Here is a 27,129-nt window from a genome sequence, read left to right on the forward strand (position 1 = left end):
CCATCTGATTGGCTATCGCTGTCACATCCGTCACTTCTTCCCCTTCCCCATGTCCACCTGGCCAAACTTCCTCTAAGTTTCTCCCTACGGTATTCGGTATGACTCACACTGGAAATGTGCAAAGGTAGGTGGGTGCCTTTTCTGACCTATAAAACCACCGGGTGTCCAAAGAGTGCTACAATTAAAGTGACCAACAGACTACAAAAATGTGAAAATTATGTTAAGGGGGCAATCTTATCAAAAAATTCTAAGTGCCGAACGAGTGTGAAAATGGGAGTGAATCGCGTTGATTTTTTGGATGAACTCCCAGTCACAATCGTATAGCACTTAAAAAAAGGCTGGCGGTGCCGCCTGTCTTCGCCGATCAAACGGCAGGACAAGCCGGTAAGATCACCCTCTAAGAAAACTGTTTCCACTGACAGGAGGGTCAGTAACCAGAGGACATGGATTTAAAGTCATCGACAAAAGAACTGGAAGATAAATGAGAAGGGTTTTTATTTTACACAGTGCATTGGTATAGTCTGGAATATGCAGATTGAAAGGGTGATGGAAACAGATCCAATCGTAACTGTCAAAATGCAATTGAATACTTGAAAAGGAAAAGTTTGTAGGACCGTGAGGAAAGAGCAGGGGAGTGGTACGAATCGGATAACTTTCAAAAAGCTATCAAAGGCATGATTGTCCCAATCTGTGCTGCATGAATCTGGGTCGAATCACCATTAGACTGCCAGTCTGCTTCGATTTTCATACCATACACTGGCGCTCCACATTCCTTGTATGGATTCTAAGCAGGATTTTCGGGGAAATATGGAACGTAGCCGCTCCTGGAATCATTCAGTATAGTCTAAGGGTGTCAGAGGAACTAGCTGCCCTATACTGGGAAGTGTAAAAATCCCAAAGGCACTTTCGTAAGCTAAGGAGAGAAGGTAAGTGTGTAAGATAAGTGGGTGGGATGGGTTGGGGGGGGGGAGGTTGTGTGATCAGGTGGTTTGGGAGATCGGCACTTGGGGGGGGGTGGTGTTGGAGGAGGTAGTCAGGGGTGTGGAGATGGGAGTTAGTCAAGGGTTGGGGAGATGGTCGGTCAGGTCAGGGGTGTGGGCAGTCGAGTGGTTGGGAGGTGGGATGGGGTGATAGTTGGGGACGGAGTTTATCCAGGAGATGTTTGGTGGTCGGAGTTGTGGATGGGGGGTAGTCGGGGGGGGGTCAGAGGGGTTTGGGGGTAAGGAGCAGTTGGAGGTTCAAGAGTGAGTCAGGAGATTATAAAATCATAGAATCCCTACAGTGCAGAAGGAGGCCATTCGGTCCATCGAGTCTGCACTGACCACAATCCCACCCAGGCCCTATCCCCATGACCCCATGTATTTATCCTAGCTAGTTCTCCTGACACTAAGGGGAAATTTAGCACTGCCAATCCACCTAACCCGCACATCTTTGGACTGTGGGAAGAAACCAGAGCACCCGGAGGAAACCCTCGCAGACACAGGGAGAATGTGCAAACTCCACTCAGACAGTGACTCAAGCCGGGAATCGAACCTGGATTCCTGGCGCTGTGAGGCAATAGTGCTAACCACTGTGCCACCATGCCGCCCTCGCCAGGTAGTCAGGTGATCAGCAGGAGTTGGGCTAGTTAGGGTCTGAGGATGGGGTATAGTCGCCCTGGGGTCAGGGGTGTCGGGAGGGATCTGACAGAATCTGTAAGGAGAAAGAACAGAGTTAACATTTTGAATCCTTTTGACTCTTCATCAGAACAGTTGAAACTTCCTGGGAAATTCCTGTGCAGTCCTTGCATGGGGTCTTCTGAGGAGTCCATCAGTGCATCTTCCATGTACCTCACGGGTACAACCATCTGGAGACCAGAAGACCTGTGCCTGTGATTCTAGTGAACTTTCTCAGTAGGTCAGCAAATTTATCATAGCTACATCTCACAGGGAGTTCCCAGATTAGGTGTGGAGTCAGTGCTGAGTTAGCTGACCTCAGTCAGGCTGATAGATTTGGCTCCAGCACCCTGAGTTGAGAAGGAGAATGCCACATGTGTTTAATGCTCCCATTCGCTAACTGATGGTCCCTGTTGAAAAAATGCAAAAAATGCATGTTGGGATGTTAGCGAGGGCAAGATTGGGCTTGATTCTGATGTTCCATGTATAGAAATTGGAATAGACCATTCAAGACCCCCCTAGCCTATTCTTCCCTTCTAAAGATCAGGACCGGCCTGCTGCTCAGTTCTATTTAACTGCCTTTGCAGCATGTTCTTTGATAGTCTTATTAGAAAGATTAATCAATCTCATCACATGTTGAATTTGTATTTTGGAATTTTGTTTGATCAGAACTAGGAGGAATTGTGCAAAACTTTATTTCAAAATAGACAAAAGTGCTTTCATAAGAAATAATTTGGATTCATATCGTGAATACCTATTCTGTATATTCACATTTATTGGAGGTGTTTAGGGCACAGGGATGGATCTCTGAGCCTGAACAAGTAGGCCCAAGATTCACCTAATATTAAACCTTGGGTCTCATTTACATTTTTACCAGTGACCTGTTGGATGAAAAGGCCTCAAGTATTGGGCCTCTCAGTCATTGGCAAATGCCTTCAGATGCACAAATCTTTGGAACATCTCAGGGCCCCTCAATTCTAATCAGATAGATCTTAGTGGTACAGCACTGCCCTGCATTCTCCCCCTTTTCCTGATCATTCAACGTTGGATGGCTCCTCTTACACATTTCAGTTTGTTCTCATCATACTGACAGCTTGTAAAATAATTTTTTGATTTCAAAAGAGTCAGTCAGACACAGGTGTAATATTTTAATGACACTTCTTCAGGTGAAAGCCATCCTTGAATGACTTTCCAATCTTAGGATTTGTGCCGACATGGCTTGTACAATTTGGGATTCTATTTTGGGACCCAGTTATAGGCCTTTTGACTTTTCATTTTAATCCAACTATCCTCTACATCATTGCCTTGGCCATTGTGTCTTCCCCCAAGCTAACACAGAGGTCTGTAACTTCCAGCCCGAATCCCGACTTACAGAGATTGTGCACCGCACATGTGAGTTGGGACAATATGAAAGTCTTGATGAACGGACATGTGCACTGAAAGCACGCCAAGCTTAAACCTCCAGTTCTGTTTTTTAGAGCTGCTGGTACTGAAGCGTTGAGCTGCAGTCTCTCCCTAACATCTGTCACTTGCCCTGATGATGGATGAGTATTTACACTTATTTATTTGCATACTTTGTTTGGTCTAGCTGCACTAAGTAGAGGCAGCAGACATTCTTTGGGTGGGTTGATTGTTTTGTAAATGTTTTTAAAAGATGTTTAAAATATAAGTAATGCACAGAAAGTGAACAAAAGATTTTTTAAAAATACAACTTTGTCATGACATACTAATGCCAGTAAAAGGTACGTTCATATATTAAAAAGTGCATTTTAGTGTCTGGAATAAGTTTCAGCTGAAGTCCATTTGGATTTTGCAATGTATTTTAAGCAATATTTATCCTAATTTTAAGAGTCTCCCTGATGTAATGTTGATCCTTAGAAGCCTCTTGATGAAGTGAGTTCGACAGTTACAGTGGGAAGTGTGCAACATGGCTATTTCAAATGTTTCAGGAAAGTGTATTCCTTAAGGTGACATATGCAAGTCTTCTGTAAACTGATGTGAACTATCTCTCTGATAGGTACTGCAGAATCCAGTGAAAATCTGGAATCATGTTCCACCATCTCTGATACATACTTTTAGCTCGGTTTCTTAAAATCACTGAAGTTCTTTTGAGGCTTTGATGTAGGTGCAGAAAAGTCAGGCTGCATGTAAAATGTACAATTTTTATACCCAAACCCACTCCTCCACCTCCCTACCTGCCTCATATCCCTTCCTCTCGTACCTCCTTGTTTACAGAGACAAGAGAACTATTGTGTAAATGTATAAAAATATTTTATTGATCAATGTGTTAAAGAGAAAAAATATTTTATTGTAAAGATGAGGCAATTAAACAAAATGTCATAGTGCAGCTGCTAAAGTAAAATGTTTAATTAAATGTTAACATGGTGTGAGAGAAATTTCAGATACTCAGGGATTTAAGACACTGATAAAACTACTGGCACTAAATGAAATGACTCCAGACCAGACTTACAGGGGTACTGTCTGCACAAAGACACATATAATCACAGTAAGAGATTTAAATATGTATGCGATTTAAACAAGTATTTCTGATTGAACATGTATTTTGGATTTTAACTTATATTTTTAAAGTAATCTATCCACTTTAGCCAAAGGCAGGCTCCTCCAGAGCATGATGGGATGAAGACTGAGTGAGACGAACCACATTCTTTGGAACAATGAAACCACAGAATGTGTGTATTTTTATCAGCATAAGTTATGGACAGTATGGGTTCCTAAAGCCATAGTATGAATACAGCTGTTCAATTTGTACTGATAAGACAGTGCTTCTCAGACATGAGAATATCAACTGTCTGACTCGACCATTGACATAATTGAGAGTTGGTGAGCGTCAGTGGTTGCTAAGCAACAGGGAGAAGAAGCATCTGAATTCTATGGACCAATGAAATCCCATGATGTCAGAGGGTAGAATATCATTGGCTAAGGTATATGACAACTGTTAACAATGATTGATTCGTACTAATGATGACTGGTTCATAACTAACGGGAAGGCAGGAAAAGCGAACTTGAAAATGTATAATTGTCCTGTCTGATGTATTGTAACTTCAGAGTGGTTTCGGAATGCTCAGGGCCTTCTCTCAGAGAGGTGTTGGACTGCCCAGTGCTATCTCTCCCTGCGATTGTTGGTCAAATAAAGATACATCTTTAACCAGGATACTGACTTTGTGAGTCTTTGTATTAGCTGAAGTTCTGTCAATACTCAGTCTCTGATAAAATCTTGCAACACATGGTATCAATGTTCTGTATTTATAACTTTGTTTGATAAATGTTTTCCATTAAACTTTACAAAATTCTACTCACATTTTACTGAAACATTAAAGCAAAATATTTAAATATGAAATTATATAAATGCTTTATTGAAACATCAAAACAGAACAGCTAAATATGAGATCATTATAAATGAAGTAAGCAAGGCAGAAGATTACTAATGATAAACACATTTAGATTTTCTACGGCCCAAAATGTAAACTCTCCTTTGCTCAACTTCACACAATAAGGTATCCAAATCATGTTTTGAGAAATTCTGACTTCTTTTCTTCCCAATTACATTTTCAGTTTCCATATTCTAAATTAAAACATATGAACACTTATAAACATGCCACATGTAAAGTTATATAATAATATAATGCAGATTTAAATACGAGTTTCGCAGATTTAAAACAAATAATAAAACCGATGTTAGTTTATACATCTTGTATAATACTTAACTTCAATCATAAAAATAAAATCAAAAATTACACTTTAAATGAGCCAGTAACAATAGGATTAATTACTTAAAAGAAATAGCAAAAATCATTTTTTAAAAGCTTCAACATGCTTTATAAAAGCATTTAAAATCCTTTATAAAATCCTTCTGCTCTCTGTTTTCAATACAAAACTGCTATTTCCAAGCAAGATCTCAATGGGTGTTTCCAAGCTGGCCCTGTCATTACGGGGCGAAGTTAGAGTTCTCCTGCGCCACGCTGGGGTCTGCGGAGATTACATTACTGAAAGCCGAAAGTGCTGCTCCCATTGGGAGTTGGATCGCAATTTTTGAACACAGGTAAGTGGGCAAAAAAATCTTCTATTTTTGGAGGCCCATAGCTTTCCCCAGCTGAGGTTCTCTTTGTGTCAGAAGGGCACATTTGGAAAACTGTCATTTATATTTATAATGTGACTTTTTTTACAATAATAAAACTACTGAAAAAATAGGGCTAACGTAACAACAACATGTTTTTCTGCAAGAAAAAGGTATAAGAAATATATCAACATCTTCACTTTGGATCCATTCCAGCATAAATGTCTGTTACTCTTTGAGGTTAGTTGACTCCAGACAAAAAAATGAAGTCTTCATCATGTGCAAATTGCCCCAGATTATTTCATAGTGCACCACTCCTTTATTAGGTCATATATTTCCAGGCACTGTTATGTAATGGAAGATCTCTGCTTTGGAATCACTTTGTGAGCAAACTGTACCAAAGTTTGAAGGTCAGGCTGAGAGTGCAATGCAAACAAAGGCTCATTTGTGGAACGCAATAATACATGATGTATATTCAGAGCAGAATTTTTTTGTGATAAGATAGTGCAGAATCATTGACTGTTTTGTATAAATTATGTTTCAAAGAGCCTTCATTGCAATGCTAAATATTTAGCAAATTTGCTATTTAAGGAGATAGTAGATGTGCCTTTTGTCATTTTAATTATATTGATACCATGCACGTGATGTGACGATACACTTTAATGCAATAGTGTGAATATAAATCAATTATGAATAAAGACTATTTTATATGGAATTGTATAGGTTTCAAAGGGACGGTTTTTGCTGGTGTCTGGGACATTGTAATGTTGGTCAGTATGACTATCAGATGAGTGCCAATTTTTGTAAGGTTAATTTTGAAATGACAACTGCAACAACAACTTATATTTATGTAGCACCTTTAATGTTGTAAAATGTCTCAGGATGTTTCACAAGAGTGTTATCAAAAAGTATTTGGCACAAGCCATGTAAGGGTGATATTAAAGCCAATGACTGATGACTTAGTCAAAGAGGTAGGTTTTAAAGAGCATCTTAAAGAAGGAAGAGAGGCTTAGAGATTGATGGTAGTAATTCCAGAGCTTAGAGTGTTGGAATGATATTTTTAAAATTGGCCATGTTTTTGAGGCTCAGATTGAAGGAGTGCAGATATCTCGAAGGGTTATAGGGATGGAGGAGATTACAGAAATATGGAAGGACAATGCCATGGAAGGACTTGAAAACAGGCATAAGAATTGACCTATCACTTAACCAGAAGCAAATGTAGATCAGGAGCACAGGGACGATGAGTGAGCATAATTTGATGCAAGTTAGGATACAGCAGCAGAGGTTTGGATGATCTAAGTCTATGGAGGTTAGGATGTGAGAGATTGGCCAGGAGTACTTTGGGATAGTTCAATTTAGTGGTGATGAAGTTAGATGAGGGTCTCAGCAGCAAGTAAAGCTGAGGCAGGGGTCTAGTCACCAATGTTACGGAAGTGAAAATAGACAGTTTTAGTGATGGTATGGACTTGTGGTCAAAAGTTCATCTTCCGGCCAAATTTGACATCAAGGTTGCAAATAGTCAGGGTCAGCCTTAGACAGTTGCCAGGGAGAGCATTGGAGTGGGTGGTTCAGGTGTGAAATTTGTCATGAGGATTAAAGGCAAATGGCTTGGAGAGGGCTTGAGGGGAGATAGCCACTTGCATAGGTAATTTCCAAAACATTAACTTAGTAAGCAACAGGCTTGCAAACAGAGCTCTGTGGTCCCTCAACCAATAAACCAGAGCAAAGCTATGGAGCCCTGCTACATCCTGTTGAAAATGGCAGAAGCTCAACATTTAAACATATAAAGCTAGATTGAAATATTTACAAGCATCTTCAGCCAAAAGTGACAATCCCAATTGGCTTCCTCCTGAGGTGTCAACATGCAGCTAATTTCAGTAAACTACATGGAGATGATTCTCCTATCTCGACGCACTAATTTTTTCCAGTGGGAGAGATTCGCAGAATTCACGTTCTCTGAGCGCGGTTGGGACCATGCTGGACACTGGCGGGACCAGCAGCTAAGTCACTTTGATCTTATTTTAATGTTGTTTGAATGTGATTATCGGGCCTCGGACTGAGGTCTCCAGGCCTGATATCATCTCCCACCTCGCCAGTACAATTTCACTCCAGCGGGGTTTAGAGTAGCTCCCCACTTTCGGGGAAGTAGCGGGAGACCCTGCTGGAGTGAAGGGGGGGCATAGGAGCCTCTTGGGGGTCGGGTGGCGGGGGGGTGCCCTCGGGGCATGGGCACCCTGGCAGTGCCAGCCTGTGCCCCCTGACACTGCCCAAGGGGCACCTTGGCACTGCCCACTGGCCAAGGGGGCGGGCCTAGGGGCCAGACTTAGGGGCAATCGGTGATGGTAGGGGGGTCCCACTGCCACTCTGCATGGAGATCGGTCAGGACTGGAGGGAGGCGAGCAATCGGGGTGGGCTGGGGGGAAGGGTCTGCCTCCCGTTGGGGTGGGGGGGGGGTTCTGCTGGGGTGGAGGGGATTGTCACTGCTAGGGGGAGGGAACTGGAGATTGGGTCACTGGGACAGGGGGGTTTCGGGGCTGGCCCATGAATGGACGTGAGGGCCGCAATCAGGCTGTGGAGGGGTTGGGGGGGCAGCACTGAGAGGGTCCCAGGCTGGCCAGCGATCGAGCTGGCCAGCAAACTACAGGCTGACAGTTCATGCCCAATGCGCATTCGCAGAGTTCCGGAACTGTCAGCCTCCAGCGTGAATAGACCGGGCCCCCGAACTTTTAATGACATTCACCATTGTGACCTCTGCCTTGCAGAGTGTGGGAGATTTGAGTCTGACCTCTGAAAAACAATCATAATTTACACCAGTTTTCCCGCGGTTTCAGCTAGTGAATGGTTGGAGTGAGGGGTGGAATCAGGGTCAGTGATGTGGGATGGCAGCGATGATCTGGGGGGGGGGGTTAGGGGGGTGAATGTCAGATCTCCCAGTGCACTGTGTACACCGTGCACTGGGAAATTGGGGCGCCAACACAATGGCGTCCCGACAGGTCAGCAGCTGGTTTTCTGGCGTGAATAGGCTCTGCCCACTCCCCCTACTGGCGAGAATCACATTTTGCCTCATCTTTTCCGAAGTGCCATACAATTGCATCTGGGAATTTGTCCAAAAATGGGTGTGATTCTCTCCTGTTTTCACACTTGTCTGCCACTTATTATCTACCATCTTACTTTTTAACCTATTTTCCTAGTTCACCTTAGCTAAGTCTGTCTTCATACATTTGTAATATCTTTATTTAGGTTTAAGACACTAGTTTATGACTCAGGTTTCTCATTTTTTTACACCCATGTCATGCGAATTAGATGACATTTTACGTTTATAAAGCAGCATGGAATGCAGACAATTTACCTTGACAAGATGGACTCAGTGAAGCAGGTGACCACTTTCCTTTGCTATTTCTTATCTTCACCCAAACTGATTCCACATAGAATCATAGAATCACTACAGTGCAGAAGGAGGCCATTTGGCCCATCGAGCCTGCACCGACCACAATCCCACCCAGGCCCTAACCACACATATTTACCCTGTTAATCCCCCTGACACTAGGGTCAATTTAGCATGGCCAAACAACCTAACCCGCACATCTTTGGACTGTGGGACGAAACCGCATACCCGGAGGAAACCCACGCAGGCACAGGGAGAATGTGCAAACTCCACACAGACAGTGACCCGAGGCCGGAATTGAACCCGGGTCCCTGGCGCTGTGAAGCAGCAGTGCTAACCACTGTGCCACCGTGCCATCCCACCTTAATCTTTTGGAAATCCTGGCCATTATTTTTATTTTTCTCCTGGTAGAATAAGGCACTAGTTTGAATAAGGCACTATTTTCCCAGATGGCTGGTCACCAGGAGGGCAGACCATTCCTACAGATGCATTATACAGATCACTGAGCTTGGCTGGCGCCTCCTAATAGCCGAACTGCACCTTTGTCCCTTGGAAGTGTGCCTTGGAATTCCAAATAGGGAAAATTTCTGACATCTATAATGTCTAATTTCTGGCTATCAAGCTGAGGTTGAGTGCTGCATCATTCCATCACTTGTCCACCGACTCTGTGATGGGATCTACAATGGGATTCCTATTGTTTTTGCATGGCAGTGAGCTCCCAATCCCCGCTTCCTTCTTTACCATCTGGGAATAGTTGACTAAAACTTGAAATCAATTTTAAACCACTATAAATACTGAAACAATATTTACCCAGATTTAGCTAATTACTTTTCAGTGTCCAGATTTTTGTAAGAGTACGGCCAGATATTCTGTATGCCCTATTGGGCAATCTACTGGACAGAAGTCAAATTTATTCTGCAAACTTTAGCAACTCACTTGAAAGACTTGGCCCAGTAAACTTACAGTCAGCTCAATTCCCAGTACTGATTTTATTGGGAGTACAAATTAGGTCTTTAGACCTGCATGCATTGAACATTGCTCTACACTGCATTTATTATCATACTGATAGCAATGTTGAGAAGAACCACCAAAGGGAATTACATTTTCTCTCAAATGATTCAGATTATTTAAAAAGTTTTTTCTTTGTTTAACAGCAGTTCAATATGTGATTGTTGCTCTTTTTGAAAGAAAAAAATTACATTTTCCCCAAAATGTTTTGAATTAACGATATATCTGCGTTCTGGTAACAATGCTACAAAACTTTTGATCAGTGCTTTGTCCGTTCCATCATGGCTTCTGATGCAGAGACCACCCCAAAATCTTGACTGTTCCCCATGTTGAAGCCTTCTCAAGACCGGATAGTAATTCTGTAATTCTGAGTTCAGAATTGGAGGTTGTTGTGGGAATACAAACTGGTTTAAGAAAAGGAAGTCTTCTTCTGAGGATGTCACATTATGCTCACACTTCAGGATAAATTTTCTCAGGCCTTGGAAGAAGATTGAGAGGTGTGAAAAGGGTCAAGAAAGTGGGAGAAAAAGATATTGGACCTGGGGAAAAAAGACATCGGGCCTGTCATCCAACATCTTTCCCCACCACACCAACACCCCATTTGAATTTCCCAGTGACAGACTGCTAATGAGTTGGGAACCCCTCTGGGTGATATGTGTAGTTCATTAGGACAATTAAGAAACCAATAAAGAGCCATTTTATGGATGCAATGGATCTTTCCCAATGGCATGATGTGTCGGCACCATAATAACATAAGAAAGATGAGTGCAGCAGGCAATTGCTGAGGGTTCAACATACCATCATTGCAAGACTATTAAGGGGGAAAGTGGCATTCAATGTGCCAGCCATGGTGTATGGTTAGTGCTGATGGCAGTAACTCTTTGAAGCAAGTATTTTGCATAGCTTGCAGCAAGAGGAAGTTGTAATTTCATTGAAGTCAATGTACAGATAACCCTGTTGTATTGATCTTTAAGGCAGTGTGCCATGGACCCTGGACATGCTCTGGGCGGAATTTTATGACCTCTTTATGCCCGTTTGCAGTGGGAAAATGTCGTAAAATCGGGTAAAAAGCGGCCAGTGCGAATGGCGCTCGTTTTTCTGCCTGTCGCGATTTTATGACACCTGGATTTCCGGCACAGTCAGCCTCTTGCCGGAAATGGGCAACAGGCTGATTCATTTATTTAAATTTATTATAATAGTGTTTCGCATGTGTTTAGTGAGCCTGGTGTTCAATCGTCCATGCTCGCTTGCCTTTGTGGCCTCGCCGGGAGAGGTTCGCTCCAATGAGGAAAACACCTGCTCCCCATGAACGGGGAACAGTCAAGTTGGCATTGCCGGTGGAACCGGAGGCCAGTGGGGTCCCCCAGGGAGATCAAGTGCAAGGTGGGGGTGCCCCTTGGCCAGTGCCAGCCTTGCACCTCGGCAATGCCAACCTCACGCCTGGGCAATGCCCACTGAGCACCTGGGCAATGCCCACCAGGCAGTGCTGCGGTGGGGCCCATGGGGGCAGTGTCAGAGGAGGGGCCAATTGGGGGTGTGCCGGGGGTGGGGTCAATGGGAGGTTGGGGACCGTGGAAGGAGGCCAATGGGGGGGGCAGGCCAATGGGGGGATGGGGGCCTGCTGCCACTATGCCTGCAATCGGTGGGGGAGGGAATGGGGGCTGCAATCATTCTAGGTGGTGGAGGGGTGGTGGAGGCTGTATCTCAGGCCATGGGTCCCCATGATTGCGGGGGTTGGTAGCCAGTTGAGGCTGCCTGCAGCGGCAGGAGCCTGACAGTTCTCTCTTTGTCTGTCAGACCCCTGCTACTGCGCATGTGCAGCATCAGAGGTCTATACATGCACAATACCTCCCTCTACAGTTAGTCTGGTGAGTTAAGCTCTGACCACAGCCTCTCTGGCTAGAAACAAAGCGCATAAGATTCGGTATGAAAACTCGCCTGTAAAACATATCTGGAACTCTCCCATTTTCAGTCTAGCTGGACACAGAAAAAATTATTGTAAAATTCCATCCACTCTCTTCGTCCTTCTGTCAGAAAAAAGTCTGAGGTCACATACCAACCAACTCAAGGACAGCTTCTTCCCTGCTGCCAACACAAACTTTGAATGGACTTACCTCATATTAAGTTGACCTTTCTCTACACCCGAGCTATGACTGTAACACTACATTCTGCACCCTTTCCTTTCCTTCTCTATGAATGATATGTTTTGTATAGCACGCAAGAAACAACACTTTTCACTGTATACCAAGATGTGACAATAATAAATCAAATCAAATCAAAACAAAATCAGAGACAAGGGTTTTTCCTATTCTGTAGCTGGGTGGTGTCCTCATGCCGTCCTCTGGAAAAGGCAACTGCTTCTATATCTTTGTATCTTCCACCATAACATTAATGGCGCATCTGTGAATTGTGGGGCTGCCCTTCCCCCTTTGGCATCCATTTCCTCTTCCTTTCACCTCTGCAAATTTGCTGTCCACTTGCACAGTTCTGCCGTTGTGTATGCTGTCAGTATCCCTGACAGCATACCAGAAGGATGTGGAGGCTTTGGAGAGGGTACAGAAAAGACTTACCAGGATGTTGCCTGGTATGGAGGGCATGAGGTATGAGGAGAGGTTGGAAAAACTTGGTGTGTTCTCAATGGAGCGACGGAAGTTGAGGGGAGACCTGATAGAAGTCTACAAGATTATGAGAGGCATGGACAGAGTGGATAGCTTTTTCCCAGGGTGGAAGAGTCAATTAGTAGGGGGCATAGGTTTAAGGTGCGAGGGGCAAGTTTTAAAAGAGATGTACGAGGCAGATCTTTTACACAGAGAGTGGTGGGTGCCTGGAATTCGTTGCCGGGGGAGGTAGTGGAAGCGGATACGGTAGTGACTTTTAAGGGGTGTCTTGACAAGTAAATGAATGAGATGGGAATAGAGGGACATGGTCCCCAGAAGCATAGGGGGTTTTAGTTAAGTCAGGCAGCATGGTCGGTGCAGGCTTGGAGGGCCGAAGGGCCTGTTCCTGTGCTGTAATTTTCTTTGTTCTTTGTTCTAAATAATCAGCTGTCGTCTGAGCTACTGACTGCTCCTCCCACCTGCTGCAACTAATTGGATGCCAATTCCAGAGACACCTCTTTTACTGGCTAGCCCCACAAAATTCAACCAGAAAGCCTGTTACTAGCAGAACCAAGTTCCTGATTTGGATATGGTCCTGATGCTTCATCAAAAACAAGATTCTGCCCTTATGCTGATGCATTCCAAAAATCCCCTTGCACTGAGGCGAAAGTAGCAATATAACTGAGTAATGATGCTGGAAATAGTAAATGCATAAGTTATCTATGAACTGCTAACCAGAGTATTCAACAAATCTATTCTTTTTCGACCTCCACATCAGAATTAGAGATCATCTATTGTACCATACATATCTAAGATTATTAGTTGTTTGAAAATTAGTTCACCTTTGAACGACATTACATCAATCAGTGAACCTTATATTAAGAGCTACACAAACAAAAGGAATTTCAATTGGAATAGAGTACAGTAGTGTGCATGATGGTTAACTTTGAATTGCCCAAGTCAAAGAGGAGGTTGGACACAGATGTACATCAACTAATGACATTTATTCAACCATATACGATAACACATTTAATACACTCATAAAGTTAAACAAATCACTTGAGTAGATAATGCTAACTGACATTCAGATCATTATAGGTAGAAATGTAATTTAAGTGTATCAGGGAATTGCAATGTTAGCATTTTTCTTTGATTGAAAATGTTTTGTTCAATGTCCAAGGTAACGACACAATTGAACACGATTATCTTTACAGTTTGGATTAAGCACTCTGCTGACAGACTGCCAGTTTTTAACAGTATGACAATCTATTGGTGATCTTTCTCAAACATAAGCCTTGTTCTACCAGGGTCAGTCATGGTAGAGTTTGACAATTCTGTCTCCCTCGAATACTTGAATTCACCTCTTGAGGCTCTTTGGATCAGCCATTCTCTTCTCATTGCAACTTAACTAATTCTGTGTTATCTCTGTTTTCAGGAGACTAAAGTTATTGCACAATACCATGATACACTTTATAAGCTTACATGGCACTATTTCAAAGACAAGTGTTCTCAGCATTATCTATCCTAAAACCAACCTCATTAAAAAAATTATGGAGTCAATAACAGGTTACTATTGTGGCACCTTGCTTTGGGAAAACTGGCTGCCACTATTTTCTACATTACTGCAATGACAATATTTCAAAAGTACTTCATAAAATACTTTGAGAAATTCTGAGATCTGAAAGCCACTATATAAATGCAAATTTTTTTTCCCTCTTATCAGCGTTTTCAAAGGGCAAAAGCGAAACCAAACATTGATGGGAAATAAGGACATCTAATCAGCCTTAAGAGGTAATAATCATAATTAAGCACCATAACAAGTAGATAAACTATCTCTTGAACTTTAATAGGCACTAGATGAGTTTGTGGAATATATTGTTTGGCATAATTCAACGTAATGGTGTGAAAAACAAGAGTGGTGCGTTTAATTGTGGTGGATACGTATACCGTTGTAATGAAAGCATTGTTGAAGAAAGCAGTAATCTTATGCACAGGGTGGGCCCTAATCTACACCACATTTCCTGAAGCAGTCTCAGGGAAAAAAAAGGCAATGAAGCACTTTCTTGACCTATAGAATGACTTGGCAGTGGATTCAAAAAGAATTAACAATGTTAAGAAGAGAATTAATGAAAAAATAGCAAATAAACTCGAGACCAGGAGGACCACCAAAGAGGACCAGAGCTATTAACATTTTTCAAAGAGTCAAGATAAGCTGTAATTTAAGGGTGAATTTTCCAACTTTGAACTTTTGGCAATGTGCCTCGATTTTCCAGACTACACATTAGTAATTCGGGCCTTTGGGGCACATAATTTTCCAGCCATTAATTATAGTCATTGAGGTTTATAGCATGGAAACAGGCCCTTTGGCCCAACTACTCCATGCCGTCCCTTTTTTTTTGCTGTCCCTTTTTTTTAAGCCCCTAAACTAGTCCCAATTGCCCGTATTTGGCCCATATCCCTCTATACCCATCTTACCCATGTAACTGTCTAAACGCTTTTTAAAAGACAAAATTGTACCCGCCTCTATTATTACCTCTGGCAGCTTGTTCCAGACACTCACCACCCTGTGTGTGAAAAAAATGCCTTTCTGGACCCTTTTGTATCTCTCCCTTCTCACCTTAAACCTATGCCCTCTAATTTTAGACTCCCCCACATTTAGAACATAGAACATAGAACATTACAGCGCAGAACAGGCCCTTCGGCCCACGATGTTGCACCGACCAGTTAAAAAAAAAAACTGTGACCCTCCAACCTAAACCAATTTCTTTTCGTCCATGAACCTATCTACGGATCTCTTAAACGCCCCCAAACTAGGCGCATTTACTACTGATGCTGGCAGGGCATTCCAATCCCTCACCACCCTCTGGGTAAAGAACCTACCCCTGACATCGGTTCTATAACTACCCCCCCTCAATTTAAAGCCATGCCCCCTCGTGCTGGATTTCTCCATCAGAGGAAAAAGGCTATCACTATCCACCCTATCTAAACCTCTAATCATCTTATATGTTTCAATAAGATCCCCTCTTAGCCGCCGCCTTTCCAGCGAAAACAATCCCAAATCCCTCAGCCTCTCCTCATAGGATCTCCCCTCCATACCAGGCAACATCCTGGTAAACCTCCTCTGCACCCTCTCCAAAGCCTCCACATCCTTCCTGTAATGTGGGGACCAGAACTGCACACAGTACTCCAAGTGCGGCCGCACCAGAGTTGTGTACAGTTGCAACATAACGCTACGACTCCTAAATTCAATCCCCCTACCAATAAACGCCAAGACACCATATGCCTTCTTAACAACCTTATCTACTTGATTCCCAACTTTCAGGGATCTATGCACACATACACCTAGATCCCTCTGCTCCTCCACACTATTCAAAGTCCTCCCGTTAGCTCTATACTCAACACATCTGTTATTCCTACCAAAGTGAATTACCTCACACTTCTCCGCATTAAACTCCATCCGCCACCTCTCGGCCCAACTTTGCAACCTGTCTAAGTCTTCCTGCAAACTACGACACCCTTCCTCACTGTCTACCACACCACCGACTTTGGTGTCATCAGCAAATTTGCTAATCCACCCAACTATACCCTCATCCAGATCATTAATAAATATTACAAACAGCAGTGGCCCCAAAACAGATCCCTGAGGTACACCACTTGTAACCGCACTCCATGATGAATATTTACTATCAACCACCACCCTCTGTTTCCTATCCGCTAGCCAATTCCTGATCCAATTTCCTAGATCACCCCCAATCCCATACATCTGCATTTTCTGCAGAAGCCTACCATGGTGAACCTTATCAAACGCCTTACTAAAATCCATATATACCACGTCCACTGCCTTGCCCCCATCCACCTCCTTGGTCACTTTCTCAAAAAACTCAATAAGGTTAGTAAGGCACGACCTACCTGCCACAAAACCATGCTGACTATCACCTATCAATTCATTACTCTCCAAATAACTATAAATCCTATCCCTTATAATTTTTTCCAACATCTTGCCGACAACAGAAGTGAGACTCACCGGTCTATAATTCCCGGGGAAGTCTCTGTTCCCCTTCTTAAACAATGGGACAACATTCGCTAACCTCCAATCTTCTGGTACTATACCAGAGGCCAACGACGACCTGAAGATCAGAGCCAGAGGCTCTGCAATCACTTCTCTTGCCTCCCAGAGAATCCTTGGATAAATCCCATCCGGACCAGGGGATTTATCTATTTTCAGACCCTCCAGAATATCCTGCACATCCTCCTTATCAACTGTAATACTGTGTATTCTACTCCCTTGCAACCCAGTGTCCTCCTCAGCTATATTCATGTCCCCTTGCGTGAACACCGAAGAGAAATATTGGTTCAATGCTTCACCAATCTCCTCCGGTTCCACACATAACTTCCCTCTGCCATCTATAACTGGCCCTAAACTTGCCCTAACCAACCTTCTGTTCTTGACATACCTATAGAACGCCTTAGGATTCTCTTTAACCCTATCCGCCAAAGTCTTCTCATGTCCCCTTTTAGCCCTTCTAAGCTCGCTCTTCAACTCCCTCTTAGCCAATCTAAAGCTTTCTAGTGCACTACCCGAGTGCTCACGTCTCATCCGAACATAAGCCTCCTTTTTCTTTTTAACCAACAAAGAAACTTTTTTGGTGCACCACGGTTCCCTAGCCCTACCAATTCCTCCTTGCCTGACAGGGACATACCTATCACAGACTCGCAGTAGCTGCTCCTTGAAAAAACTCCACATGTCGGACGTTCCCAGTCCCTGTAATCTCCTAGTCCAACCTATGTTTCCTAAATCTCTCCTAATAGCCTCATAATTACCCTTCCCCCAGCTAAAACCACTGGCCCGAGGTTCATGCCTATCCCTTTCCATCACTAAGGTGAACGTAACCGAATTGTGGTCACTATCACCAAAATGCACACCAACTTCCAAGTCTAGCACCTGGTCTGGCTCATTTCCCAGCACCAGATCCAATATAGCCTCACCTCTAGTTGGCCTGTCTACATACTGAGTCAAAAAACCTTCCTGCACGCTTTGAACAAAAACTGACCCCTCTAACGAGCTAGAGCTATAACAATTCCAGTCAATATTAGTCAAGTTAAAATCCCCCATAACAATTGCCCTATTACTTTCACTCCTAAGCAGGATTGACTCCGCAATCCTTTCCTCAACCTCTCTAGAACTTTTAGGAGGTCTATAAAAGACTCCCAACAGGGTGACCTCTCCTCTCCTATTTCTAATCTCCGCCCATACTACCTCAACAGATAAGTCCTCATCAAACCTCCTCTCTGACACTGTGATACAATCTCTGACCAATAATGCTACCCCTCCCCCTCTTCTACCTCCTTCCCTACTTCGACTAAAACATTTGAACCCCGGGACCTGCAGCATCCATTCCTGCCCCTGCTCTATCCATGTCTCTGAAATAGCCACAACATCGAAGTCCCAGGTACTGATCCACGCTGCAAGTTCACCCACTTTATTGCGAATACTCCTGGCATTGAAGTATACACATTTCAAACCCTGCTCCACCCCACCTCTGCAATGCCGTGCATTGCAGTCCCCATCCATGCATCCCTCACTTTCAGCCCCACTACTCAGGATCCCTCCCCCCCCCCGAATCAGTTTAAACCTCCCTGCATGGCCTTAGCAAATTTACCCCCCAGGATATTGGTCCCCTTCTGATTAAGGTGTAGACCATCCTTCTCATAGAGGTCACACCTTCCCCAGTACGAGCCCCAATTGCTTAAGTACCTGAACCCCTCCCTCCTGCACCATCCCCTCAGCCATGAATTCAAACCTTCCCTCTCCCTATTCCTCTCTAAACTATCCCGTGGTACAGGCAAGAGTCCAGAGATAACCACTCTGTCAGTCTTGGCCTTTAGTTTCCACCCCAACTCCATAAATCCCTGCCTAATATCCCCTTCCCCTATCCTCCCTATGTCGTGTGTCCCCACATGTACAATAACTTGTGGTTTATCTCCCTCCCCCCTAAGAGTCCTGAATACCCTGTCAGACACATCCCGGACCCCAGCCCCTGGTAGGCAACACACCAACCCTGAGTCCCTACCTTTATTTCCGACCCTCCTATCTGTCCCCTTAATTGTGGAGTCCCCAATCACAAGGCCCAGTCTTTTACAGCCCCTAACCACCTGAGCTTTCTCACTCGGCTCACCCCCAGAGATCTGCTCTCTATGCTCAGTTGATTCCTCCTCAACTGTAGCCTCCAGCACCGAAAACCTATTATGGAGGGGAACCGCCCCAGGGGATTGTCTTCCCGATTGCTTCTTACCCCTCCTCCTGGCATTGACCCAAGCCTCATTTCTAGGAGTTACTATTTCTCTATAGCTCCTATCAACTTCCACCTCCGCCTCCCGAATTATGCGGAGTTCCTCTACCTCCCCCTCCAGCTCCTTTACACGCTCCTCCAGAAGCTGCAATCTAATGCACTTCTTACAACTAAAATCTCCTGAAACACTACTGGATTTCCTCACCACATACATCCCACAGGAGATGCAGCATACTGCCTTTTTTGGGAAAAGATATTGACTATCTAGCTGATCTATGCTCCTCATTATTTTGTAGACCTCTATAAGATCGCCTCTCAGCCTCTTATGCTCCAGAGAAAAAAGTCCCAGTCTATCCAACCTTTCCTTATAACTCATCAAGTCTTGGTAGCATCCTAGTAAATCTTTTCTGCGCTCTTTCTAGTTTAATAATATCCTTTCTATAATAGGGTGACCAGAACTGTACACAGTATTCCAAGTGTGGCCTTACCAATGTCTTGTACAACTTCAACAAGACGTCCCAACTCCTGTATTCAATGTTCTGACCAATGAAACCAAGCATGCTGAATGCCTTCTTCACCACTCTGTCCACCTGTGACTCCACTTTCGAGGAGCTATGAACCTGTACCCGTAGATCTCTTTGTTCTGTAGCTCTCCCCAACGCCCTACCATTAACTGAGTAAGTACTGCCCTGGTTCAATCTACCAAAATTCATCACCTCGCATTTATCTAAATTAAACTCCATCTGCCATTCATCAGCCCATTGGCCCAATTGATCAAGATCCCGTTGCAATCTGAGATAACCTTCTTCACTGTCCACTATGCCACCAATCTTGGTGTCATCTGAAAACTTACTAACCATGCCTCCTATATTCTCATCCAAACCATTAATATAAATGACAAATATCAGTTGACCCAGTACCAATCCCTGAGGCACACCGCTGGTCACAGGCCTCCAGTTTGAAAAACAACCCTCTATAACAACCCACTGGCTTTTGTCATCAAGCCAACTTTATATCCATTTAGCTATCTCACCATGGATCCTGTGCGATTTAACCTTATGCAACAACCTACCATGCAGTACCTTGTCAAAGGCCTTGTTAAAATCCACGTAGACAGCATCAACAGCACTGCCCTCATCTACTTTCTTGGTTACCCCTTCAAAAAACTCAATCAAATTTGTGAGACATGATTTTCCACTCACAAAGCCATGCTGACTGTCCCTAATCAGTCCTTGTGTCTCTAAATGCCTGTAGATCCTGTCTCTCAAAATACCTTCCAACAACTTAAAATTGAAATGGTTATGTGCACTCAAATTTCCAACATGCGCTTTTGATCGGCAGGTTGAATCTTGGAATGCAAAACTGGGCGTACAAAGCCAGAAAAGAATCCCTCAGGTATTTAGCCTCAGGAGTCTGGAAGGGCTAACAGATATCAATATAGTGTCATCTAAAAGTGAATCAAATTCCCCAACAATTGGGAGTGGGGAGAAGACTGGACATCAAAGCTTGGGGTGGGGGGAGGGGTTCCATGTTCACAGTAAGGAGGCGAACGAAAAAAGATCCTTTTGCAGAGAGGAGCCCAAAGTTTCTCTGAGGAGCTGGAAGTAGCTTTCCTGCTCCTCCTATTTCACGAGTACTGCAAAAAGCACTAATCTTCTTGAGCTGGCAAGAGTACAAGATAAGACAACAACTTACTAATATCATGGTTGGATCCTGTACATGTACAATCTATCCTTTCAACAACTCAAGCAAGTAGGAGAGCGGGAATGGAGAAGTGGAAAAATGGAAGAGAGAAAAAAGAATGATAAAAATGGATGAATGAGATGAAAAGAAGAAACAGAATGAAATAAATTAAATGGACATGGGGTGAAGGTGGAGGGGAAAGTTCATGCTCTGAAGTGGTTGAACTCAATGCTCAGTCCAGAAGGCTGTAAAATGCCCAATCGGAAGATGAAGTGCTGTTCCTCCAGTTTGCGTTGGGGTTCACTAGAATATTGCAAAAGGCCAGGACAGATATGTGGATAGGAGAGCAGGGTAGCGTGTTGAAGTGGCGAGCAACAGGAAGGTCTGATCCTGCTTGCGGATGGATTGAAGGTGTTCAGCAAATCGGCCACACAGACTATGTTTGGCCTCTCTGATATAGACTAGTCCGCGTTGGGAGCTGATGAAGGGTCATCTAGACTCAAAACGTTGGCTCTATTCTGTTGGACTTTAACTTGGTGTTGTGAGACTTCTTACTCTATTCTCTCCCCACAGATGCTGTCAGACCTGCTGAGATTTTCCAGCATTTTCTGTTTTTGTTTCTGACTCCAGCATCACAGTATTTTGTTTTTTATCTATTGTTGTTAGTTTCTGGTCTCCCGTTATTGCAACCCAATGTGTCTCCACCGGCAACCAGCTGTCGAAGACCACCTGCCAGCTGGAAGACCAACGCGTCATGAACCCGCTATTGGGAGAACTGCAGTGTGATTTTATGCTGGTGGGTTTCTGATTTCTTGGCTCAATTCCCTGCTCCTGCTGGCCACAAGGCTTGAAACAGTTATATTGATAAAGAGGCATTTTTAAAAAGAGGGATGGATGTTTTTTGTGATATTATTTGTAAAGAGCTAGCAACTAATTGATTTGAGAATGTACCTCCAGGGTGCCACACTTACTGCTCGGCTACAGTCAGGCACTGAGTGACACTAGCTGAGTCCACCAACCACGTGGTGAGCTGTAAGAAATACACTCAGTGAAACCCCAGCGTTTTATGTTCAAAAGTGTGATTGTTTAAAATTTATGGGAAGCAGAAGGCATAATAACCTTACCCTTATATTGTTAGGTTTCCAGAATTCTGGGAACCCACACAGAAAATATTAAAGATAAAGCAAGCTCATAATTGCACAGTGAAAGCTGGATTTAAATATGTTCATTGTAATGAAACCCATACTTATCTTGGTGAGCTTGGACGTCGGTCACTCCAATTCCTGACTAACTTTGGGTCTTTTGCGCTTGTGCCAGCTGGAAACCGGCAGACTGTGCACTCCCAGTATTTTACATTCTCCAGGCCGAGGATTGGCTCTCCGTGCCTGCACAGAAGGAAGAAAGTAGAACGGTACAAAAGGACAGGTCACATGATATGGTACGGCGTTCATTGTAAATAGTTTATATTTTGTGACTGTTCTCCTACATTGTTACAGCTCAGTACTAACAGTTGTCCCAACTTAAGTGGGGAGATGTAGGCTGGGTGGTCATGTGGACGTTGGGATGAGTGAGTGTCCCAGGGAGCAGGACACAGAAGAGGGACAGGAAGAGATCCCAAACCAGGGAGGGGGACAGGGAGAGGTCACAAACAGAAGTCCCAGGTAAGGGGCAGACAGGTGACAGAAATAGGCCCTGTTAAACTAGGCTGAAAGAAAGGAACAGAGAAGCCAGCTCCAAATTAAAGAACTGCAGACTTTAAACAAAGTGGGCACAAGAGAATCCCTGAAGATCTGTGAAGGCAGCATAAGGTTGGTGACTGGGTGCAATGGGTCATTGGCGCAGGAGTACCTCTTTGGAGCAGTGATGTCCTGCTTGACGTCGCTAAAGATCTGAAACTGTGCTTGTAAGTTATAAGTAATTAAACATTCCAAAGCACTTCACAGGAACACTATAAAACTTATAGTTCTGCAGGACATAAGAAAATAGCCAAAAGCTTAGTTAATGAGGTAGGTGTTAAAGAGCATATTAAACACTGAAAGTAAAGTGTAGATGTGAGATCTATAGGAAGGGAATTCTAGAGTACAGGCCCCATGCAACTGACGGGTATGGCCTCCATTGGAGCAATTAAAATTGGGGATGCTTAAGAGGCCAGAATTAGATGAGTCTGGTTTTAATCCTTTTAACTTTTAACCTACTCTGCTAAGTAAATCAGAACTATCTACGCTCAGTGACTTTAACCCAGAGTGTTTGATGGGGGATTACAGATGCAGGGGATTGCCCATCAGAAGTCCAAATTTCCCAAGCAATAGTTATTGCGTGGAGTCTCTGAAGGCTCCCCCAGAATATCTTCAGGGGTATGACCATCCAGTGATCAGATGTTCTGGGCCATTCATGTCTCTGTTACCTCAAGCCTTGACTGTTCTAATACAACCCTGGCCAGTTTCCAGCATCTGTAACCTTGATGTCATCCCAAAGCTCTGTTTTTTAAGTTCTAACTTGCAACAAGTCCAGTTGCTGCCAGTCCAGAGGACATTGGTAGAGTGTTGAATAAATACTTCACATCCATCTTCATTAAAGAGAATGAGGATGATGGTATGGAATGCGGGGAGAGAGATTTGAGGTTCTTGAGAAAATTGACATAGAGAAGGACAAGGTATTGGAGTTGTTGGCAGCCTTAAAGATGTATAAATCTCCAGGTCCAGATGAATTGTGCCCTAGGCTGCTGTGGGAGGCAAGGGAGAAGGGCAATGGAGGAGGTTGCAGGGGCTCTGACCCAAATTTTCAATTCCTTTCTGGCCACGGACAAGGTGCCACATGACTGGAGAACAGCTAATGTCATTCCGCTATTTAAGAAGGGTTGTAGAAATAAACCAGGGAACTACAGACCAGTGAGTCTCAAGAATACTTACTTGACAAGGAGGTATTCAATGAATGGTAGGACACTAGGAAATACTGTGGAACAAAGGGAACTTGGCATGTTTGTCCACAGATCTCTGAAGGCGGAAGGGCATGTTAGTAGGGTACTGAAAAAAGGCACACTGTAGGGAAACTATTGGAGAAGCTTCTGAAGGAAAGCATTTATCTCTACTTGGAGAGGCAAAAGTTTGATCAGGGATAGTCAGCATGACTTCAACAGAGGGAGGTCATGCCTCACAAATTTGATTGAGTTTTTTGAGGAGGTGACCAGGTGTGTAGACAAGGGTAGTGCAGTCAGTGTAGTTTTTATATGGATTTCAGCAAAGTCTTTGACAAGGTCTCACATGGGAGACTTGTAAAGAAGTGAAATGCACATGTGATACAGGGTAATTTAATGAAATGGATTCAAAATTGGCTGTAGGAGACAAAGGGTGATGACAGAAAGCTGCTTTAGTGAATGGAAGCCAGTGTCCAGTGGCATACCACAGGGATCTGTGTTGGACCCCCTATTATTTGTCATTTATATAAATGACATAGATGATAATGTCATTTATAGGATTGACAAATTTGCAGATGACACAAAGATTGGCCAGATGGTTAACAGTGAGGCAGAGTGTCTTGGGCTACAAGATGATATAGACGGAATGGTCAAATGGGTAGATAAGTGAGATGATACATTTTGGAAGGGGTAATTTGACAAGGAAGTATTCAATGAATGATAGGACAATTGGAAGTTCTGTGGAACAAAGGGACCTTGGTGTGTTTGTCCACAGATCTTTGAAAGCAGAAGAGCATGTTAGTAGGGTGGTAAAAAAGGCATATGGGACACTTGCCCCTTTATCCATTGAGGCATAGATTATAAAAGCAGGGAAGTCATGTTGGAGTTGAATAGAACTTTGATGAGGTCACAGCTAGAGTACTATGTGCAGTTCTACTCGCCACATTATAGGAAGGATGTGCTTGCACTGGAGTGCAGAAGTTCACCAGGATGCTGCCTGGGATGGAACATTTAAGTTATGAAGAAAGATTGGGTAGGCTTGGGTTGTTTTCATTGAAGCAGAGAAGACTGAGGGACTACCTGATGCAGGTGTACAGGATTATGAGGGACATTGACAGAGTGGATAAGGAGCAGCTGTTCCCCTTAGCTGAAGGGTCAGTCAACAAGGGGGTCAGAGGTTAAAATGAGGGCAGGAGGTTCAGGGGAGATGTGAGGAAACAATTTTTACTCAGGGGCTGGTGACAGTTTCGAATGCTCTGCCTGGGAGGGTGGTAGAGGCGGATTGCCTCACATCCTTTAAAAAGTACCTGGATGAGCACTTGTCACGTCATAACATTCAGGGCTATGGGCCAAGTGCTGGCTGACAGGATTAGATGGGTGTTTCTAATAAGTTGGACTCGATGCGCCGTATGTTTCTATGATTGTTATTATTACAGTTCACCTATCACCATAGTCCTCGCTGATGTACATTGGTTCTCGGTTAAGCAATGCCTCTATTTTAAAATTCTCATCCTTGTTTTCTTATCCTTCCATGGCCTTATCCCTCCCTATCTCTGTAAGCTCCTCCAGTGTCAGGTACCTCCAGGATACATGTATTCCTCTAATTCTGATCTCTTGAGCATCCTCCGTTTCAATCACTACACCATTGGTGGTCATGTTTTCAGCTGCCTGGGCCCCAAGATCTGGAATTCCCTCCCTGAATCCCTCTGCCTCTCTCCCTCTCTTTTCTTCTTTAGGAGACTTTGTAAAATCTATATCCTTTGACCAAGATTTTGGTTATCAGTTCTAAAATTTCCTTCTGTGGCTCAGTGCCATATTTTGTTTTATAATATTCTTGTAAAGTGCCTTGGGATGGTTTGACTATGTTAAAGCTGCAATATAAATATAACTTGCTGGTGATTTTAGTTTAAGTTGATTTATTAGTGTCACAAGTAGTCTATATTAACACTGAAATGAAGTTACTGTGAAAATCCCCTAGTCGCCATACTCCAGCACCAGTTCGGGTACAGTGAGGGAGAATTTAGCATGGCCAATGCACCTAACCGCGTCTTACGGACTGTGGGAGGAAACTGGAGCACCCGGAGGAAACCCATGCAGACGCAGGGAGAATGTGCAAACTCCGCACAGTGACCCAAGCCGGGAATCCAATCTGGGTCCCTGGCACTGTGAGGCAGCAGTGCTAACTACTGTGCTGCTCAGGTAAGGACTGAATGAATAGAATATGGATTGAAGTAATATGAGTTTCCCCTGGAATATTCAGGGATGCATCAATTCTAGAAGAAATGGGGTCTATGTTTGGCGAACCTTTCTGAATTTGTTTGTCATCACCCACCACGAGGTGAAAATTGAAATGCAATCTTCCAGTTCCTTTAGGCTCTTTATCTCCCCAAGTAAGGGGGAGTTGCCCTTCTGTCATCATCCCCCCTCATGAAAAAGACTCAAAATGAATCAGAATGTTAACTTTCTGAAGTGAACCATCTCAGACTGGAGAAGCTGTGCAGTGCTTCCGAGAGAGGTTGAGTGAATAGCAACGGTGCCATGTGACAGGGAGGGGGGGAAAATTGGAGCAGCGACAAGTTGAGCTGGGGCAGCAACCAGTGCAATCTGCAGGAGAGAGGCTCATAACAACTGAACATTGGCCCTTGCGGGGAGGGTGCATCAATAACCCGGAGCTGTCACCAAGTCAGACACCCCCGGGACTGCACTGGGCGGCACTCACTCTCACCTTTACTGTGGCTCCGGGAGCAGCCGCAGGGACCGGGTCGGAAGGTGAGGGAGAGGGAGGGTCCGGAAGGTGAGGGAGAGGGAGGGTCCGGAAGGTGAGGGAGAGGGAGGGTCCGGAAGGTGAGGGAGAGGGAGAGGGAGAGAGTGAGTGGGTGGGTGAGAGAGGGAAAGAGGGTGAGGGAGGGGATTCCTGGCCTGTGAGGAGGGGGAAGGGGGATTTAATTCCTCTGCCATCTTTCTGAACCCCTGTCTGTTACAGTTTTAAAATTCTCATCCTTGTACCGGCTTTCCTGCAGATGAACGCGGCGAGGAGGATGAGCGCGATGGTGTCGTGTGGACGGGCTAACGGCCTCAACTCCTTCGGCAAGCTGCTGTTGGGCCGGGTGGCGGGTGTGGGGATCTGGAGCGACTCCGGGGCAGAGAGAGGGAACAGCAGCGGCCCAGGCCCGGGCCCAGGCCCCGGACACCAGCCTCACATCAAAACCCGGGGCTACGAAATCACTCGCAACCCCCACCTCAACAAGGTAAAGCTGCTGGCCCGCTCCAGCCTGGTTTAAATCTCCTCCAAACTTCACCAAACACACACAGCAACCCGGACTGGATAGCAAAGCTGCAGAACACTGTCCTGACTGAATTTATTGTGTAGAATTGAGAATACTTATAAGAGGAACATGGTCTGGAAACAAGCCAATATTTAATAAATCAATAGGGTGACAGCTCTGAAGTTTACGTTTTCAAAGATTGGGAAGGTTAAATCCAGAAAATTTTCCAAGAAATTGGGGTACAATTTTACTATAT

At 44.1% G+C, this 27,129-nt stretch overlaps 1 protein-coding gene and 2 long non-coding RNA genes across 3 annotated transcripts in view; 2 read left to right on the forward strand and 1 right to left on the reverse strand.

Moving 5' to 3' along the window:
- The first annotated feature begins 414 nt into the window (after positions 1-414).
- On the forward strand, positions 415-4,826 carry LOC144499650 (uncharacterized). The gene is made up of 3 exons (XR_013498875.1): positions 415-926; positions 1,747-1,896; positions 3,673-4,826. It is a non-coding gene; the product is annotated as an uncharacterized LOC144499650 (long non-coding RNA).
- Positions 3,911-26,963, reverse strand: LOC144499649 (uncharacterized). The gene is made up of 3 exons (XR_013498874.1): positions 26,614-26,963; positions 21,940-22,078; positions 3,911-5,238 (listed from the first exon to the last, which is right to left on the reverse strand). It is a non-coding gene; the product is annotated as an uncharacterized LOC144499649 (long non-coding RNA).
- LOC144499646 (NADP-dependent malic enzyme-like) overlaps positions 26,148-27,129 on the forward strand; it is a 154,043-nt gene continuing 153,061 nt past the window's right edge. The window contains exons 1-2 of the mRNA XM_078221873.1: positions 26,148-26,376; positions 26,628-26,855. Of these exons, the coding sequence (XP_078077999.1) occupies positions 26,628-26,855 (228 nt within the window). The 5' untranslated portion in view covers positions 26,148-26,376. The remainder of the gene's footprint in view (positions 26,377-26,627; positions 26,856-27,129) is intronic.

Source organism: Mustelus asterias, chromosome 10 (assembly GCF_964213995.1).
Source record: "Mustelus asterias chromosome 10, sMusAst1.hap1.1, whole genome shotgun sequence".
Classification (NCBI taxonomy): Eukaryota; Metazoa; Chordata; class Chondrichthyes; order Carcharhiniformes; family Triakidae; genus Mustelus; species Mustelus asterias.